Genomic DNA, 20605 nt, shown 5'->3' on the forward strand with positions numbered 1-20605 from the left:
GCTCGCACAGCCTCCCCGGCCACTTACAGCCCGGCTGCCATCGCCAACCCTTACCTGCGCTCCAGCCGCCTGCGGGCCGCGACCATTGACTCCGCCGTTCCTTGCCTCTCCCCCGGTCCCCAGCAGGCCGGGCTCATCAACTCACCTGGATCCAAGCCCAGTTCCTGACCAAGAGTCTGAAGAAGGGTCTCGACACAAAACTTCACCTATACATGTCCTCCAGAGATGCTGCCTGGCCTGCTGAGTTACTCCAGCACATGGTGTCCGAATGTGCTTCAGCCAGCAACTACTGCAGTTTGTCTTTACTACTTCCACAGTGATAATCCCTTACTCGGTTATAGTGGACAATTGGCAATAAAGGACACCATCCTCCTCCCCTCTATGGTCCATTATAACAAGGGTTTACTATAGTTCTATCAGGGTCTCCCCTCAACTTTGGAACCTTCGACCCTGAAGGGCGCAGGGAGTTAATGATCTTATTGAATGGACGAACAAACTCAGGAACAAGTAGTCTGTTCCTGCTCACTACATACACATTAAGTTCAATCTGCTCCAGTTTTGCACTCTCAGTTAACCCATCGAAGTTGCTTCATAACCTCTGCCAGTTCCAATGAGCGGTCATCAGCATGAAAACCTAAATCCAGTCCCTTCTCCACCCAGTATTGTTAGGGCCTGTTGTAAAACATTGACTGGTGTTAAAGAGTCAAAAGGGGGTCTTTCTTTACAAACCTTCACTCCACATATACACTACAATGCCAAGTAAATTAAAAAAAATTAGATCCAAATTACCAAATGACTTATCCTGTATGGCCTGTTTTCTGTTTCCTCCAGCTAAGTTCCTGCAGCACTGTTTTTTGTTTAAAATTCCAGCATCTACAGCATCTTGTGCCTCCATATTTTACAAGATGAAATCACAAAGTGTTGGAGGAACTCAGAGGGTCAGGTAGCATCTCTAGAGGACATTTTTAGGTGACGCTTCAGATCGGGATCCTTATTCAGACAGATTGAGATCCTTTGATCAGTCTGAAGAAGGGTCCAAAACCAAAATGTTGCCTATCCATTTCCTTTACAGATGCTACCTGACCCAATGAATTCCTCCAGCACTTTGTATTTTGCTCAAGATTCCACCACTTGCAGAACCTCGAGTCTATCTTTTCTGAGATGCAGTGCACATGGGCAAACAAAGTGAACAGCATTGCCACCTGCTGTCACAGAACAGCACTGCCACACCAGGTTGGAAAATAATTGTAGATAGACACAAAAATCTGGAGGCAGTATCTCTGAAGAAAAGGAATAGGTGACGTTTCGGGTCGAGACCCTTCTTCAGAGTTATGAGAGAGGGAACCGAGAGATATGAAAAGGTGCATAGAACAAATGAATGAAAGATATACAAAAAGACAGATCAAAGCCTGCAACGATGATCAAGGAAAGGTGGACTCCATTGTTGGCTGTGGAGAAGGTGAGAGCGAGTAACTCAGCAGGACAACAGTGAATCTAGTACAACAACAAAGCAGGGGGAAGGAGAGAGAGAGAGGGGATGCAAGGGTTACTTGAAATCAATATACTGCTGGGTTGTAAGCTGCCCATGCAAAATATGAGGTGCTGTTCCTCAAATTTGCATTTGGTCTCACTCTGACAATGGAGGAGGCCCAGGACAGAATGGTCAGTATGGGAATGGGAAGGGTTAAAGTATTTGGCAACCGGAAGATCACATAGACCAAAGCGGACTGAGCGAAGGTGTTCAGTGAAACGATCTCCCAGTCTGTGCTTGGTCTCAGCAGTCTATAGGAGTCCACACCTAGAACAGTGGATACAGTATGTGTGTTTGGAGGAGGTACAAGTGAACCTCTGCCTCACCTGAAAGGACAGTCGTAAAGTATTGTGTTCACCATAACGCATAAGAGCAGAATTAGACTATTTGGCCCATCGAGTCTGCTCTGTCATCCGATCATGACTAATCTATTTTTCCCACCCAATCCCATTCCTAATCCCAATCTCATAGGGCGGCACGGTGGCGCAGCGGTAGACTTGCTGCCTTACAGCGAATGCAGCGCCGGAGACCCGGGTTCGATCTTGACTACGGGTGCTTTCTGTACGGAGTTTTACGTTCTCCCCGTGACCTGCGTGGTTTTCTCCGAGATCTTCGGTTTCCTCCCACACTCCAAAGACGTACAGGTATGTAGGTTCATTGGCTTGGTAAATGTAAAAAATGTCCCTACTGGGTATAGGATAGTGTTAATGTGCGGGGATCGCTGGTCGACGTGGACCCGGTGGGCCGAAAGGGCTTGTTTCCTAAACTAAACTAAACGAGTTTCTCCTGCCTTCTCTCCGTAACCTGGGACACCCCTGCAACTACAACCTATCAATCTCTGCTTTTAAAAACACCCAATGACTTGGCCTTCACAGCCGGCTGTGACAATGAAAGTTACATCCTTTTATTCTGAGTCTGTACTCTCTGGTCCTAGACGCTCCCACTACTGGAATCATCCTTTCCAGGTCCACCCTATCTCGGCATGGGGTGAGTTTATGAGCTCTGTTGGGCAGGCTGTGCCATTCACATGCCCAACACAAACTCCGTTACAAGACACTTTATTTCGAACAGCAAACAATCTGCTGGTCGAGCAGCATCCGTGGAGGGAATGGACAAGTCGAAGTTACAGTCTGGACCCTCATCCCTCTCGCCGCCCAGCCTCTGTCATTATCCCCACTCTTCCAATCAACCCCTTCTTACTTGGAGCCACATATCCCCCTACTAGCTCTTGTCCCGCCTCACCCTCACTTACCTATACAGGCCATCTACCCTCCCCTCTTTCAGTCCATATGAAAGGCCCCAACCCGAAACGTCACCTGTCCATTTCCCCCCCGACCCGCTGAGTTCCTCCAGCAGATTGTTTGTTGCTCCAGAGTCCAGCCTCTGCAGTCCCTTGTGCCTCCTCTTTATCCCAACCTTTATTTCAGGGAGAGATTCCGGGAAAAGATTCAAGGAGTGCTCAAGACCTCCATGGAAAAATACAATATCTGCACTTACGGCTGTGCTTGGCCATGACTGCTCAAAATGTAGAAGAAATGTCGGTATAAATGGGCTTAGGAGGCAATAGTCGAGACCTTCAAGTTCTTGCACATAAATATCACCATCAATTTGTTCTAGTCCAAACACGTTGACATTGTGGCCAAGAAAGTTCATGTCACAGGAGCAGAATTAGGCAATTCAGCCCTTCAAGTCTACTCTGCCATACAATCATGGCTGATCTATCTTTCCCTCTCAGCCCATTCTCCTGCCTTCTCCACAGAACCTTTGACACCCTTACTATTCAAGAATCTGTCAATCTCTGCTTTAAAAACACACCATCAGAAGACTAAGAAAATTGGGCATGTCTTCAATACTGATTTTTTCCAGTACACTGTGGAAAGCATCCTATCAGGATGCATTACAGCTTGGTTTGGCAACTGTTCTGCCCAAGACTGAAATAAATTGCAGAGTTGTGAACGCAGCCCAGTCCATCACACAGACCAGTTTCCCCCTCCCCATTGACACGACAATGGACCTTTATGGCCTCAGTGTCATCTACCATTTTACACTTGTACATAAATATGATTGTGCCTATGTACAGTATATTTTTTACTGAACTGTATGCAAAACATGAATTTAATTGTACCTACATATATGTGAAAATAAATTACCATTGAACCATTATGTAGAAAGGAATTGCAGATGCTGGATTACACCGAAGATAGACAGAAAATGTTGAAGTAACTCAGCGGGACAGGCAGAATCTCTGGAGAGAAGGTATGGGTGACATTTTGGGTCGAGACCTTTCTTCAAAGTCTGAGTTACTCCAGCATTTTGTGGCTACCATTGAACCATTGATTCTCAGCTTGAAAGTACGTACCATGAGGTTCAAGAACAGCTTCTTCCTTATTACCATCAGACATTGAACGGCCCTCCATTATGCCAGGGACAAATTACCTGATCTTCCAATCTACCCCTCTTGAACTTTTTCCTACCTGCACTTTCTCTATGGCTGTAACACAATTTTCTGCACTCTGTTTATTTTCTCTTTCTCACTACCTGATGTACTCAGACATAGTATGCTCTTCCTGGATAGCTTGTAAATCAAAGTTTTTTTACTGTATCTCAGTACACGTGACAATGATAAAACACCAATAAATATTTGGTGGGCAAAAATGCTGGGAGAAAGGCAGCCTCACCCGCTGAGTTTCTCCAGCATTTTTGTCTACCTTCGATTTTCCAGCATCTGCAGTTCCTTCTTAACCAATAAATATTTGGGATGGTACTGAAAATCTTGGTTGTAATTCATGGCGAGCACGCACAGAGAAATCTCGTGTAAGCGATAGACATACGACGGTCTCACGAACGACCCACCTGCCTTCCCCTTCCATGGTAGAGTCTTCGGTTCACGAATTAGCCATTTTGCCAATCTGGAGGGAAATCACGTTATCCTTTATCCCTATTGTCTGATTAACAGAACAGTAGATAAAAGTACATTAATTTAAACAATCATTACAGCCCCAACATTCACAATTTTTCTTGCTCTTCATTACCTTTTTCATCTTTTCCATGGTCAATAATTACCCCGCATCCAACATAATTAAGAAACAGGGAAGCACTGAGGCCATAAAGATGCAGAATTCCATATTTGTCTTTTCCTTTTAGGTTAGACAAGCACCTGCATTGGCAGCGGTGAGGGAGGCAGGAAGGACGAGTTTAGTTTAGTTTATTGTCACGTTTACCGAGGTACGGTGACAAACTTTTGTCGCGTTCTGACCAGTCAGCGGAAAGACAATACATTGTTCCAATCGAGCCATGCACAGCGTACAGATGCATGATAAAGGGAACTTTTAGTGCAAGATAAAGTCCAGTGAAGTATGATTAAAGATAGTCTGAGGGTCTCCTATGTGGTAGGTAGTAGTTTGGGACCGCTCTCTAGTTGTTGGTAGAATGGTTTAGTTGCCTGACAACAGCTGGGAGGAAACTGTCCCTGAATCTGGAGGTGTCCGTTTTTACACTTCTGCACCTCTTGCCTGATGGGAGAGGGGAGAAGAAGGAGTGTCAGGGTGCAACTCATTCTTGATTATGCTGGTGGCCCTGTAAATGGAGTCAATGGAAAGGAGGTTAGTTTGTGTGATGGTCTGGGCTGCGTCCACAATTCTCTACAACTTTTTGCTGTCTTGGATGGAGCTGTTCCCAAACTATGCTGTGATGCATCTCGATCAAATGCTTTCTACGGCGCATCTGTAGAAGTTGGTGTGAGTTGTTGGGGGACATGCCGAACTTCCTAAGCCTTCTTAGGAAGTAGAGGCATGGGTGTGTGTTGGAGTGGAGGGGAATCTCTTACAGGAGGTAAAAGGAATCTTTTGACATGTCCAGGGGAAATCCACAAATAGAGCGAAGGCAATTAATTTAACAACCTAACATCTATAAGGAGAGGGGATTAGAAAATGTGGATCTGGGGTTGGGTGGGTCTGGGGCTGAGAGGGGGGGGGGGGGGGGAGAGGGAGGGTGAAGGACACGACAGGCCTGAGAAATGTAGCAGTGGGGTGTGACTGCCTGCAGGACGGTGAGTGCAGTCGTCACACCCCCTTCGCAAGCAATCACACAAAAATGTTGCGAGAGTTACAGGGTGGTCGTAACATTCCCACAGATCTCTATAAAAACTCCCGCCGGAGCAGGGGAGGGGGGAGAGGTTAGGGAGAAAGCCGGCAGAGGGGAGGATGAGGAGCTCTTCCTACAGCACGAAGACCACCTCCGTGAGCAGATGCAACAAGAGCGGGCTGAGGATCCAGAGCCCTTCCCCGTCCCGCTACCGGTCCCACTCCAGCGAGTCCCTGGCGGGGGGAAGGGGCCGCTCCAGGGGGCCGGCGGTGGAGAGGAATGAGAAGGAAGAGATGCAACAACTGAACGGCATCTTCGAAGGTTACATCGACAAGGCGAGGAGCCTGGAGCGGCGCAAAGGGCAGCTGCGGCAGGAGGCGGCGGCGCTGAGGGAGCGCCTCAGAGAGCCCGGGGGGCCGGAGGCAGAGTACCAGCAGCAGCTGAAGGAGCTGAGGGAGTTGGTGGAGGAGCTGGCACACCGGAAAGGGCTGGCTAAGATCGAGACCGGCAACGTCCAGGAACACATCAACTGCTGGAGGCTGAAGTGTCAGGAGGAGCTGGATCTACAGGGTGAGTCAACTCAGGTGGGGCATTGCCCGAGGGGGCTGTCGTGGAGTCATTCGGCACAGAAACAGGCCCTTCAGCCCAACGCAACCATGCAAACCAATATGCCCCATCTAAGCTAGCTCCCTTTAGACTTTAAAGATACAGCATGTAGAAAAGGGTCCTTTGTCCCACCGAGTTCGCACGGACCAGCAGTCACCCATGTATCTTAGAACTATCTTACACACCAGGGACAATTCACAATTTTTACCGAAGCCAACTAACCTACAACCCTGCACGTCTTTGGATAGTGGGAGGAAACTATAACACCCAGAGAAAACACTCGCGGTCACAGGGAGAACATGTAAAGAACATGAAGGCTATGGACCAAGCAGTGGTAAATGGCAATAGTGTGGATGGCTACCTGATGGTTAGCATGGGCGTGGTGGGCCGAAAGGCCTGTTTCTGTGCTATATGACTATCGGCAGTAACAGAATAGCACACACAGAAACGTATGGAACAGTATCCGGTGAAGTTGATTCACAGTGGGACATTAAACCTCTGATTCCTCCCTGTTTCTTTTGGAAAGCTGAAGCAGATCATTTTAATTTATGAAAGTGAGAAAATTGCCTGTTTGTGAACACTGCCAAACTGAAGGGTGGTCTCTGCGTCACTGTCAATGGGAAAGATTAATAGAAAGTAAAATAAATAATAAGGCTGAGATTTATTGCTAAAAAAAGTTAAGGCTACCTTCCTCAGGATAATAGATAGGGTAGGCAGTCAGAAACTTGTTTCCAAGGTGCCAACCACTTTTTCATTGACCCCATCTACACTTCACGCTGCCTCGGCAAGGCCAACAGCATAATCAAGGGCGAGTCTCACCCCAGTCACTCCCGCTTCACCCCTCTCCCATCAGGCAAGAGGCTCAGAAGTGTGAAAATCCACACCTCCAGATTCAGAGACAGTTTCTTCCCAGCTGCTATCAGGCAACTGAACCATCCTAACACCAACCAGAGAGCGGTCCTGACCCTACCATCTACCTCATTGGTGACCCTCTTTAATCAGACTTTCCTGGACTTTATCTTGCACTAAACATTCTTCCATTTATCCTATATCTACACTGTGGACGGCTTGATTGTAATCATGGATAGTCTTTCCACTGACTGGATAGCACGCAACATACACGTGATAATAAACTAAATTAAACAAACAGACGGCAAAGCTTCAAGGCGAGAGAGGCAAAATTGAAAGGAGATGTGTGGGGTGTTGTTTTCTTACACACAGAGAGTGGTGGGGGCCTGGATCAATCTGCCAGGGGCAATGGTGGAGGCAGATACAATAGTGGTGTTTAAGGGCTTTTAAATAGGCACATGGATATGCAGGGAATGGATCAGGTGCAGCCAAGGAAGATTAGTTTAACTTGGCATCATGATCAGCACAGACATTGTGGGCTGAAGGGCCTGTTCCTGTGCTGTACTGTTCTATGATTTATGATGAAGTTCAGAACCTGGGCTTCAGGAGAAAGTCAGACATTTAACAAAGGGATTAGGCAGAATTTGTTTATTCACAGAATTGTGAAGATTTGGAATTCTCTACCCCAGACGGTATAATATTGGTCCAAGTATATGCAAGGCTCGGTTTTTTTGGAAGCTAAGGAAACAAATTTAGCGAGAAAGTGGAATTAGGTCAATTTTAGTGGGGTTGAACTGCCTAGTGGTGCTCTACCTTGTAAACCCACAGACTGCTTGAAAAATGACTGGAAGAGGAAAAAAGCACAAGGGCTGAAGAGATCAACATTTAGAAGCAATGAAGTACAAGCAAAAAGATACAAATATTGGAAATCTGATATAAAAATAGGAAAGGGTGGAAAAACTAAGCAGGTCAGGCAGCAACTGTGGAGAGAGAGTTAACTTTTCAAGTCAAGTTCAAGTTCACATTTATTGCTACATGCACCAATACATGTGCCACATGCACCATACATGTACAGTGGAATTTGACTTACCCTGCAGCCATACAATCAAAAAGAGCACAATACACAATAGAATATATCATGAACATCCACCACAGTGGAATCAACATTCTTCACTGTGACGGAAGGCAATAACGTTCAGTCAGTCCTCCTCCTTTGTTCATCCGTGGTCGGGGCCATGAACCCTCCGCAGTCGCCACTACGGACGGCCCGATGTACAGGCCCTCTCGTTGGGATGCGTTGGAGGTCCCGAATCGGCCGCTTCTTACTGGAGACCGGAGCTTCAGGATGTTATAGTCCGCGGGCCAGCGATCGGAGCACTTCTTCTGCCGATCCCCGGCAAGGGATCGCCCGGCTCTGCGATGGAAAGTCCGTGCTGAAGCTCTGAGAGAGGCCGCACCAATCCAAGTTGTTAGGCCACGAGGAAGACGAAAATGTGTCATGAAGAAGTCACATTCCGTCGAGGCAAGCGATCGAAAAACAGTTTCCCCCTATTCCCCGCCACCACCCCCCACATTAAAACACACTTTTAGACATACTAAAAACAAATAAAAGTCGGAAGGACGAACAACTGCTGGCGAGGCTCTGAGATCCTCCAGCACTTTGTGTTTTGCTCAAGATTCCTGCAACTGCAGTCTCTTGTGTGGCCATAAATATAAGACAGTAACTGAATCCAGTAAAAAAATTATTTCGCTGGCATGTTGAAGGCTTGTGACTTGCTTAAACAGGAATGAATGAGCTAATAGAACTGAAGGGAAGTTGGATGAACACATGAGAGTGGGATTTTAATATAAACACAAGGAACTGCAGATGCTGATTTACCATAAAGGACACAAAGTGCTGGAGTAACTCAGCAGGTCATGCAGCATGGGAGAGGCCGCACCAATCCAAGTCAAGCAGCATCTCTGGAGAACATGACTAGGTGACATTGTGGGTTGAGACCCTTCTTCAATCTCTGAAGGCAGCTCTGTCAGAGTCTGAAGAAGGGTCCAGACCCGAAACATCACAGTGCCAAAACCTGGCGACTCTTGTATATGGTCTCAGTGGGTCAATTCTATTTACTGTGTATTTAATCTGGCATTGTGTTTATTTAGTTTAGTTTAGAGATAGAGCGTGGAAACAGGCCCTTTGGCCCACCGAGTCCGCACTGATCATCGCCCGTATACTAATTCTATTCTGCACATTAGGGACATTTTACAGAAGCCAATTAACTTGCAAACCTGCACATCTTTGGAGTATAGGTGGAAACCGGAGCACCCAGAGAAAACCCACGCGGTCACAGGGAGAACGTGCAAACTCTATACAGACAGCATCTGAGGTCAGGATCGAACCCGGGTCTCTGGCACTGTAAGGCAGCAACTCTACCACTGTGCCACCATGCTGCCCAAGTACAGTAATAATTTACTGAACTGCATTTAAAAACAAAATAATTTCACTGTACCTTGGTGCATGTGATAATAAAGAACTATTGAACCATTGAACAATCCCTGATCTCCAGATATGCTGCCTGACCCACTGAGTTATTCCAGCACTTTGTATCTTTAATGAGTATTTTAAACCCGGATGTTTTCTGGACTGGATGCCAGTGTGGGTTATTGAGAATGGAAATGAAAGATGAAAAATCGAAGCACCATGAACAAACTCGGAATTTAGGACCTAGGCAGCTGAAGACACTGCTGCTAATTAACAACCCAGTCACACAAAGTGCATGAATGTGCAGCTTTGTTGAGTGACTTAACTCATGAGTCATTAACTGTAATGCAAAACAGATATTGTTCTGCTTTTCATAAAGGGCAGATTAACCATTGAGTGCAGAGATCACCAGAACAATAGAATCACGACTAAATCCCAAATTACAAGCTTTTGATTTTTGTGAAGCAACGAGGGTAAAATTCCTCTAGGAGGTAAATACTTAGCCTGGCCCTCTCCCCACCCCACCCCATCACACTCCCCATCGCTGGCTCAGATCAGCAAAACCACAGCACAAAGTTATTCATGGGTTCCATCTCTGTCTTGCTCGAGAAAAAGGGCAATGCACCAAACACTTCCCAAATATTCACACCAGTCACTAGGCTTGGCTCTGACCCCACGTAACTAGGTAACAGTGTAAATACTCACTAACAGTCAGAGGTTAATAGCTGTGCTGAAATAGGGAACAATTTAAATATTCCTGGCCCTAGGTTAGATGACACCAACAAAAATAAATGTTCTTGCCCTTATTTTATGTTGTAGAGTCGTGCAGCACAGAAACATGCCCTTCAGCCCTCCATATCTGTGCCAACTATCATGTGCCTATTGTTTACCAGAACTTAGCCCGTGACAAAACCTTCCTCCATCACCCCCTCAGGCAGTGCGTTCCAGATTCCAACCTACCCGAAATGTCGCCTATTCCTTCTTTCCATAGATGCTGCCTCACCCGCTGTGTTTCTCCAGCATTTTTGTCTAGCCTCTGGGTGAAAGTATCTTTCCTCCAGATCCCTGCTAAGCCGCTTACTTCTCACCTTAACCCAGTACCATTCGCTTCACCAAGGCCTACTGGATCTCCCAGTCCCAGTCATTTCAATTCACCTTCCCATTCCCACACTGGCCTTTCTGTCCTGGGGCTCCCCCATTGCCAGAGTGGCAACACTCAAATTGGAGTAACATCATTTCATAGTCCGTTAGGGTGGCTTACAACCTGATGGTTTGAGCAGTGAATTCTCCACTTTTAGGCAACTAACCTCCCCTCCCCACTACTTCTCATCCCTGTGCCCTACCTGGATGAGCATCCCTTCCTCGTACCTCTTCTATCTTTCTCGCACCTTTTGTCTTTTTCATCTGTCCAACAATCTGCCTTATACCCCCTCCCCCCCCTCATGTATCAACTGACCACTCGCCAGATTTTGTCCTGCCCCTCCTCTCTTCCAGCTTTCTCTCCCCTCCCCACCAGTCTGAAGAAGGGTATTAACCCGAAACTTCACCTATTCACGTTCAGAGATGCTCCAGCACTTTGTGTCTTTTTGTGTAAATCAGCATCTGCAGTTTGTTGTTTCTCCATCTCTGCATCATGCATATGCCTAAGTATAATGTGATGTTGTGAACATTAGTACATTAGAATGCATGTGTGAACACCCCTGTATAATAGTTTGTATGTTTTCCGTGTCAGCACATACGTGTGTTTTCTGGGTGCCTGCCGGTGTGGAATTTGCACCTGTTTACTGTACATAAGCCGCCGTCGATTCACCCGTTTGCTTCCCCCTTCCAAGGTGAAGCCGAGAGGGTCTTGCGGGAATTCCAGAAGGATGTTACTGATGCCAACCTGCGGAAAGCGGAGCTGGAGAGGAAGATGGAGGATCTGGCGGGCGAGATGGGGTTCCTGAAGTTGCTGCATGATGAAGAGGTGACCGACCTGACCCGTCAGATCGAGGAGTCCAAGGTGTCGGCCGAACTCGAGTCGGCCCGCCCGGATCTGGGAGCGGCCTTGAGGTCCATCCGGGTGGAGATGGAAGAGATTTCCGCCAGGAACCTGAGAGATACCGAGGCCTGGTACAAGAGCAAGCTGAACAGCCTCCATCAGCACGCCAGCAGGTTCGACGGACAGATCCAGACCACCAAGGAGGAGATCAACATCCTGCAGCGGGAGACAGATGAGCTGGAGAGCGAGATCAACTCCCTCCGAAGCATCAACCAGTGCCTGGAGGACCAGCTGGAAGACATGGAGACCAGGCACCTGGGGAAAGCAGCCAACCTTCAACAGGCCATCTCCCAGTTGGAGTTCCAGCTACGGGAGACCCAGTCCCAGATGTCCCGGTACCTACAGGAGTACCAGGACCTGCTGCACGTTAAGGTGAAGCTGGACGCTGAGATTGCGACGTACAGGAAGCTATTGGAAGCCGAGGAGGACAGACTGGGGCTGATTCACAAGTCTGAAGGTCAGTCAACACGGGACTCTTAGTACGTTTTGTTTTGGTGCCTCTCACGTCCAATTCTTTTCACAATCTTGGTGGCACTGTGGTGCAGCGGAGGGATGCTGTCTCACAGCGCCAGAGACCCATGTTCGATCCTGACTATGGGTACTGTCTGTACGGAGTTTGGGCGTTCTCCCTGCGACACCGTGGGTTTTTTCCGGGTGCTCCTGTTTCCTCCCCATTCCAAAGATGCACGGGCTTGTAGGTTAATTGGTTTCTGTAAATTGTCCCGAGTGTGTAGGTTGGAACTAGTGTATGGGTGATTGTTGGTTAATGGGAAACTGACAAGAGATGAGGCCTGGGGTAGATCAGCCATGATCAGATTGAATGGTGGGGCAGGCTTGAGGGGCCGAGTGGCCTCCTCCTCTCATTTTCTTGTGCTGTCATGATTCTTGCAAATAGTTGACATTGCACTCTTCCAGGTGAGTATTCCGTCACACTTTTTTTTCCAGTGCCAGGAGATGGTCAAAAGGCTTTTGGGGAATTGGGAGAGGTGAGGAAATGCAAGATCCCAGGCCACTGACATGTGGTCACGGTAGTTATGTGGCTGGTCCACGTGCGTCTCCGGCCAGCGCTGGCCACCTTCCTCTGACTCCAGATCTTCCTCAGGCTCCAGACGCATAGAGATGTGGCGGCTCACGGCTAACGTCCAACATGACCCAGTTGCTTGAAAAACTCCCAGATGTTTCAGAGAATCAAAACAAAATAATTTATTTAGTAGGACATGAACAGAGGTGGCACAGCGGTAGAGTTGCTGCCTTACAGTGCCAGACACAAAATGCTGGAGTAACTCATCGGGCAAGGCAGCATCTCTGGAGGTAGTAGAGGCTGGGACTATCCATCGTTTAAGAAACCATTGGACAGGTACATGGATAATGGTTAGGAGGGTTATGAACCAAGCATAGGCAAGTGGGACTAGAGTAGCTGGGATATTTGATAAGGTCCCACATAGGAGATTAGTGGGCAAAATTAGAGCACATGGTATTGGGGGTAGAGTGCTGACATGGATAGAAAATTGGTTGGCAGACAGGAAACAAATAGTAGGGATTAACGGGTCCTTTTCAGAATGGCAGGCATTGACTAGTGGGGTACCGCAAGGCTCGTTGCTGGGACCGCAGCTATTTACAATATACATTAATGATTTAGATGAAGAGATTAAAAGTAACATTAGCAAATTTGCAGATGACACAAAGCTGGGTGGCAGTGTGAACTGTGAAGAGGATGCTATGAGGATGCAGGGTGACTTGGACGGGTTTGGCGAGTGGGCAGATGCATGGCAGACACAGTTTAATGTGCATAAGTGTGAGGTTATCCACTTTGGTAGTAAAAACAGGAAGGCAGATTATTATCTAAATGGAGTCAAGTTGGGAAAAGGGGAAGTACAACGGGATCTGGGGATCCTTGTTCATCAGTCAATAAAAGTAAGCATGCAGGTACAGCAGGCAGTGAAGAAAGCAAATGACATGTTGGCCTTCATAACAAGAGGAGTTGAGTATAGGAGCAAAGAGGTCCTTCTGCAGTTGTACAGGGCCCTAGTGAGACCACACCTGGAGTATTGTGTGCTGTTTTGGTCTCCCAATTTTAGGAAGGACATTTTTGCTATTGAGGAAGTGCAGCATAGGCTCACCAGGTTAATTCCCAGGATGGCGGGACTGTCATATGTTGATAGAATGGAGCTGCTGGGCTTGTATACTCTGAAATTTAGAAGGATGAGAGGGTATCTAATTGAAATATATGATTATCAAGGGTTTGGACACGTTAGAGGCAGGAAACATGTTCCCCATGTTGGGAGAGTCCAGAACCAGGGGCCAGTTTAAGAATAAGGGGTAAGCCATTTAGAATGGAGATGAGGAAAAACTTTTTCACACAGAGAGTTGTGAGTCTGTGGAATTCTCTGTCTCATAGGGCGGTGGAGGCTGGCTTTTTTGGATGCTTTCAAGAGAGAGCTAGACAGAGCTCTTAAAAATAACGGAGTTAAGGGATTTGGGGAGAAGGCAGGAACGGGGTACTGATTGTGGATGATCAGCCATGATCACATTGAATGGCGGTGCTGGCTCGAAGGGCTGAATGGCCTCCTCCTGCACCTATTGTCTATTATCTATATTGTTGGCCGGTGTGGGCGAGTTGGGCCGAAGGGCCTGTTTCCGCACTGTATCACTCTATGACTCCAAGACAGAAATAGGTGAAGTTTCGGGTCAAGACTGATCTGTTCTGTTCTGTTCTGTATTTATTTATTCCTACTATATTCTGTTGTGTTGAAGCAAAGCAAGAATTTAATTGTCCTATCTGGGACACATGACAATCTTGAATCTTCATACAGTGTGCACTCGGACTATTTTTGATCGGACTACTGGATTTTATCTTGCATTAAACATTATTCACATTATTCCCTTTACACTGTGGATGGTTCGATTACATAATCATGTATTATTTTTCCGACTGGGTAGCATGCAACAAAAGCTTTTCACTGTATCTTGATACACGTGATAATAAACTAAACTTAGCTCAATCTACAGCAGGTACCAGGCTCACCTCGCCAACTGTAGGTAGAAGGGTGATCAGAAAGATGCCCACTCACCTCATAACTTGATGCCCATTTTACATTGCCCAAGGTCATCACCGGTTGAGTCAGGTCTGCTCTGTGGCTGGTGAATCACTTTGATTAGATCAGAGCCACACTCAGCAGGTAGACCTTTGACAGCATGTAGAAAGGAACTGCAGATGCTAGTTTGCACCAAAGATAGATACAAAAAGTGCTGGAGTTACTCAGCGGGTCAGGCAGCATCTCTGGTGAAAAAGGATGGGTGGCGTTTTGGGTCGGGACCCTTCTTCAGACTGAAACTGGTGGGGAGAGGAGTGGAGGGAAAGGACGGCCTTTTTCTTACTTCCAGTTTCCTCTCCTCTATCGTCAGTCTGAAGAAGGATCCCAACCCAATTGAATTGAATTGATTTGTCATTCAAAAAAGTTTGAACAAAATGTTGTTACCATACAGTCAGAACAATAAAAAGCAAACAAAACACACTCACATAAATTTAACATAAACATCCATCACAGTGACTCTCCTCCAGGCACCTCATCACTGTGATGGAAGGTAAAAAAAAGTCTTATCTCTTCCTTGATTCTTCTCCCGCGATCAGGCAGTCAACTGCAGCGTCGAGGCGATCGAGGCGATCGAGGCTCCCGATATTGAAGCCCCCGCCGGGTGATGGAAGTTCCCGCGGCCGATTTTAAGCCACGCTGGGCGATGAAAGGTCCTGCGAATGAGCCAATTCAAGCCTTGCGATTCGGGGCGGACAAAGCTGCTGTGGCTGGAGCTCCCGAAAAGTCGGTCGCGAACCAGGGATCTGAGAGCTCCCGATGTTACAAACCACAGGGCCCGCGGCCGAAGCCTCCTAAAGTTGATTCGCAGCCGCAATCGCAGCGCCATCACAGCCTCCGAGCTGCCAGCTCCACGAGTCCACAGGCTCTGCGACCGGAGTCCTCAAGGCCGATTCCAGCTGGAGGTCGCCCAGCTACACGATGTTAGGCCGCAGCGCGAACGGAGATACGACACGGAAAAAAGTCGCATCTCCGTTGAAGAAAGAGATTTTTAAAAAGCTTCCCCTGTCCCCCCACATAATACACAACTAAAAATAAATTATATACATCAAACATTAACAATAAGACAAAGAAGGAAGACAGACAGACTGCAGGCGAGCCGCAGCCACAGAGCTGCCACCGTTGGGAAAGTGGGAGAACGCAGAACTAGTGTGAATGATGGTCAGTGTGGACTTCGTGGGTCGAAAGGCATGTTTCCATGCTACAACTCTAAAACTAAATTAATTTCAAAATCCTATGTAAAACATCGCACATCCTTTTTCTCCAGAAATGCTGCCTGACCCGCTGAGTACACCAGCTGCGTATCTTAAGACCCTTGATAGTCTTGGGTTCCCCAGAGAAGCAATGGTGAGTGCTGCTATCCATTGCTGCTCCAGACATCCGGGCTCAACCCTTCAATCCTGAACCATGCCTATTTGGCAAATTTAACATAGGATTTTGAAATTAATTTAGTCTTAGTTTTAGAGTTATAGCATGGAAACGTGCCTTTCGACCCACAAAGGCCACACTGCCCATCGTTCACTCATTCACACTAGTTCTATGTTCTCCCACTTTCTCATTCACTTCCTACACACTGGGGGCAATTTTACCAAGGCCAATTAACCTACAAACCAGTACAGCTTTGGGATATGAGGGGTAACGATTTCACACAAAGTGGTGAGTGTATGGAACAAGCTGTTGCAGGAGGTAGTTGAGGGGGGCACTATTGCAATGTTTAAGAAACATTTTGACAGTACATGGATAGGATAGGTTTAGAGGGATATGGGCCAAATGCAGGCAGGTGGGACTCGTGTAGATGGGATATGTTGGCCAATGTGGGCAAGTTGGGCCGATGGGCCTGTTTCCACGCTGTATGACTATGAAATCGGAGCATCCGAAGGAAATCCACGGGGTCACAGGAAAAATGTGCAAACTGCGTACAGACAGCACCCGAAGTCAGGATCAAACCCGGGTCTACCAGATGTGTGGCATTAGGTTGGACAGTGTGCATTCATTTCTACCCATGGGACGAGTGAGGGTGAAAGAGGAAAGATTTGGATCTGTGGGTCTTGCTACTGTTACCTCGGTGACATGCCTCTCATTACTTTTCAGCAGGCGCTTCCTCTGTAATGCGAGAGAAGAGAACAGAATCCATCACTCGTAATGTGGAGAAGCACATGACGTTCAAAGTGACTGCCTAAGGCGAGACAGAGGACCCACGACTTCACCGTCACACATACAATTATGACTGGGGTCCACCCAGTATTAATATCTCAGTTCGTCATTACAATCTTAAAATGTTAGGTGTTCACACAATGACATTTGAGGTTTTTCTTTAACTGTGCTTCACTGAATGAAGTAGACACGTAATTAATGTGTGGTCATTCCACATTGTGTCACCTTGAATTGCGAATCTAGGGCTTCTTGATGTAACATGAAGGTGATGGTAGTTAGCAGGTCAGCCAGTAACTGCGTCAATAAAGTATAACTGTTGTGCACTGGCTCTCTCTTCTTCCAATCCCTGAGAATCAGATACAGACATTATATCGGGAACCAAAAGGGTTTTTGGGTCAAAACCTTTTCATGCTTTGTTCCTTGTGGGATTGGGAAGCTTGCGGGAAGAGTCATTTGGCCTTTGGAATGGGGGGATGGGATTAGCCTGGCAGCCTGCTGAATTAATTGATGTTGGATCTGTGACTGAACTCCATGCCACTTTATCACTAAATCTACAACCCAGAGAATTCAGATTTATGGCCTCAGGACTCCACTGCTCAACCTGAAAGGCCAGAGGTTAGTAGGTTTGGTAACCTTGGTTTTAAGGAACAGAAGCTTTTTGACTCCTCCTGTCTTTTTATAGTGTCATACAGCACGAAAGAGGTCATTTGGCCCAACTTGCCCACACCAACCATGGGGCCCCATCTACAGTAATCCCACCTGCCCGTGTTTGGCCCACATCTCTCTAAACCTTTCCTATCCATGTACCTGTCCAAATGTCTTTTAAATGTTGTTTCCATTTCTGCCTCCCCTACCTCGTCCGACAGCTCATTCCATATACTGTACCCATCACCCAAAACGTTGCCCCTCAGATTTCAATTAGATCTTTCCCTCACCTTAAACATGTGGCCTCTGGCTCTTGATTCGCCTACTCTGGGTAAAACACTGTGCATCTACCCTATCTATCCCCCTCATGATTTTATACACCTCAATAATATCACCTCTCATTCTCCTATGCTCCAAGGAATAACATCTTAGCTTGCACAACCTCTCCCTGTAGCTCAAGCCCTCAAGTCTTGGCAACATCCTCGTAAATCATCTCTGCACTCTTTCCAGCTTAACAATATATTTCCTACAACAGAATGACCAAATCCGAACACAATACTCCAACTGTGGTCTCACCAGCGCCTTGTACAGCTGTAACAAAACTGCCAATCAGTTAGATCATGGTTTTGTCTTGAGTATTTATTCATCCCACACTCGTAACAACTCTCCCCTGACCCAAACACTAGGGACAATTAAAAGGAGCCAATTATCCCACCAGCCATGTCTTCGGTATGTAGGAGGAAACTAGAAAACATGAAGAAAGCCCACACGGTCACAGGGAGAACACGCAAACACCACACTGACAGCACCAGAGGTCAGGACTGAACTGGGTCTCTGGCATTGTGAGGTGGTGGTTCTCCTGGTCGCATCACTGTGCCTCTTGAACCATGGCAGCCTTCCTATTGGGAGCATTCACAGGACACTGTGGAACAGGGATGCCAGGACTGGAGAATATCTGTTTACAGGTCAGAATGTGGCATGACCTGGAGGGAACTTGCAAGAGATGGCTCTGTAGCATTGCCTGTCCCTGCTGCCCTTGTCCTTTGTTGTGGCCGAGATCACGGGCTTGGAAGGTGGAACATCTTGATGCAAAATGAAGAATGTAATTAGCAGAGACACCAAATTCTGGAGCAACTCAGCAGGTCAGGCAGCATCTCTGGATGCATCAATAAAGCATGGCAGATGCACACTGGCATTCGACACACCTGTTCAAACATAGGACATAAAACAGTAGAGCACAAGAGAAGACACAATGCTGGAGTAACTCAGCAGGTCAGGCAGCATCTCTGGAGAACACGGATGGGTGATGTTTCTGGTCGGGACCATCTCCAGACTCAGGAACAGCACAAGAACAGGCCCACTGAACTTACTCAAAGCGACACAGCAGGGAAATATTCTCCTCAACTCCTCCCATCCACATATTCTACCACTTACCTACACACAGTAGCTAATTATTGGGATTGGATTATAATGGTCATGTACATCGAGATACGGTGAAAAACATTTGCATGCTATTCAGCCCATTCACACAATACAGGAGTACAATAAAGCACTGCACAAATAGAATGTGCAATTCACAGCTCCCGAAGACCGGAGAGCCAAGGAGGGAGCCGCTGGCGACGATGGACTTGAGTGGGCTGATAGGAGAGGGATTGGGATATTGCCTCCAGCACCTTTAAGGTCAGCTGCAAGAGGCGCCCCTGGGACAAAGAGGCGGTAGGACGAGGAGAGGGATGTCGGGTTGTGAGCCTGCAGCAACCTGGGACTTACCTGGATCGAGGGCTCTACAGTACTTCCAACACGTGCATCGGACTTTGGATTTATTCTTTTTCTTTGTAAACGGCGCCAAAACTGTGCATTTGTGGGTTGTGCAAAAGAATTTCACTGCACTGTGCATATGTGACAATAAAGAACCATTGAAGTACAACAGGTAGTGCAAGTGATCCCAGGGTGTAGAGTGTCACACCATTACAGCATCACTATTAGAGAAAGTCAGATTTTAACAAATGCAAGATATGCAATTAGGTAAGTTGGGAGATCAAAACTACACCCTTGTTTATAGAAGGATTAACTTACCAACCTGCATGTCTATAGAGCGTGGGGGTGGGGAGAGGCGGGTAACTGGAGCTCCTGGGTGAAACATGGGGGTAGAGCAAACTCCACATGGATAGCACCAGAGGTGTATATCTGGTGCTATGAGGCAGCAGCTTAACTAGCTGCATCACTGTGTGGTCCACATTCCTGAGGCAGCATTCAAATCATCTCCTTGCAGTCCTTCACCATAAACCAATGGTTTGAGAAGTTCTCTCATTGAATAAGATTGTGTGCAAACTTGGTGTTGCCTTTCCCAACATCTCAAAGACTAGACTTTTAAAGAGACTTCATCGGCCATTAAATGTTGGTTTAGGCTTTACACCACCAGTTTATGTTCTAGCGGCAGAATTAGGTCATTCGGCCCATCAAGTCTACTCCACCATTCAATCCTGGCTGATCTATCCTTCCCTCTCAACCCTATTCTCCTGTCTTCTCCCCCATAGCCCCTGACACCCTTACTAATCAAGAATCTATCAATCTCCACCGTAAAAATATCCACTGGCGGCCTCCACAGCCTTCTGTGGCAATGAATTCCACAGATTCTCAACCCTCTGACTAAAGAAATTATTCCTCATCTCCTTTCTAAAGGTACGTCCTTTTATTCTGAGGCTGTGACCTCTGGTCCTAGACTCTCTCACAAGTGGAAACATCCTCTCCACATCTACTCTATCCAGGCCTTTCACTATTTAGTAAGTTTCAATGTGGTCCCCTTCATCCTTCTCAACTCCAGGAAGTAGAGATAGAGGTGCAGCGCAGAAACGGGCCCTTCGACCCACCGAGTCGGCACAAACCAGCGATCACCGAAATACCGATTTTACTGAAGACAATTAACTGACAAACCTGCACATCTTTCTTTGGAGTGTGGGAGAAGCACCCGGAGAAAACCCACAGTCACAGGGAGAATGTACAAACTCCGTACAGACAGCGCCCGTAGTCAGGATCCAACCGGGTCTCTGGCGCTGTAAGGCAGCATCTCTACCATTGTGCCACTGGGCCGTCCCAGATTAGGCATAAAAGAAAGTTCCAATGAGAGGTTTAAC

The 20605-nt window shown here is 47.1% G+C and overlaps 1 protein-coding gene across 2 annotated transcripts; it reads left to right on the top strand.

Annotated features, from left to right (window-relative positions):
* The first annotated feature begins 5685 nt into the window (after nt 1–5685).
* Nucleotides 5686–17147, top strand: LOC116971298 (vimentin-like). Of its 2 annotated transcripts, none has more exons than XM_033018348.1 (3): nt 5686–6184; nt 11372–12037; nt 16764–17147. In XM_033018348.1, the coding sequence occupies exons 1-3, from the start codon at nt 5734–5736 to the stop codon at nt 16850–16852; spliced, it is 1206 nt and encodes a 401-aa protein (XP_032874239.1). In that variant the 5' UTR covers nt 5686–5733; the 3' UTR covers nt 16853–17147. The 2 variants fall into 2 exon arrangements, with proteins under 2 accessions (XP_032874239.1, XP_032874240.1); XM_033018349.1 differs by having other exon boundaries at nt 16767–17147.
* Nucleotides 17148–20605: the final 3458 nt, after the last annotated feature.

This window comes from Amblyraja radiata, chromosome 3 (genome assembly GCF_010909765.2).
Source record: "Amblyraja radiata isolate CabotCenter1 chromosome 3, sAmbRad1.1.pri, whole genome shotgun sequence".
NCBI classification, from domain to species: Eukaryota; Metazoa; Chordata; class Chondrichthyes; order Rajiformes; family Rajidae; genus Amblyraja; species Amblyraja radiata.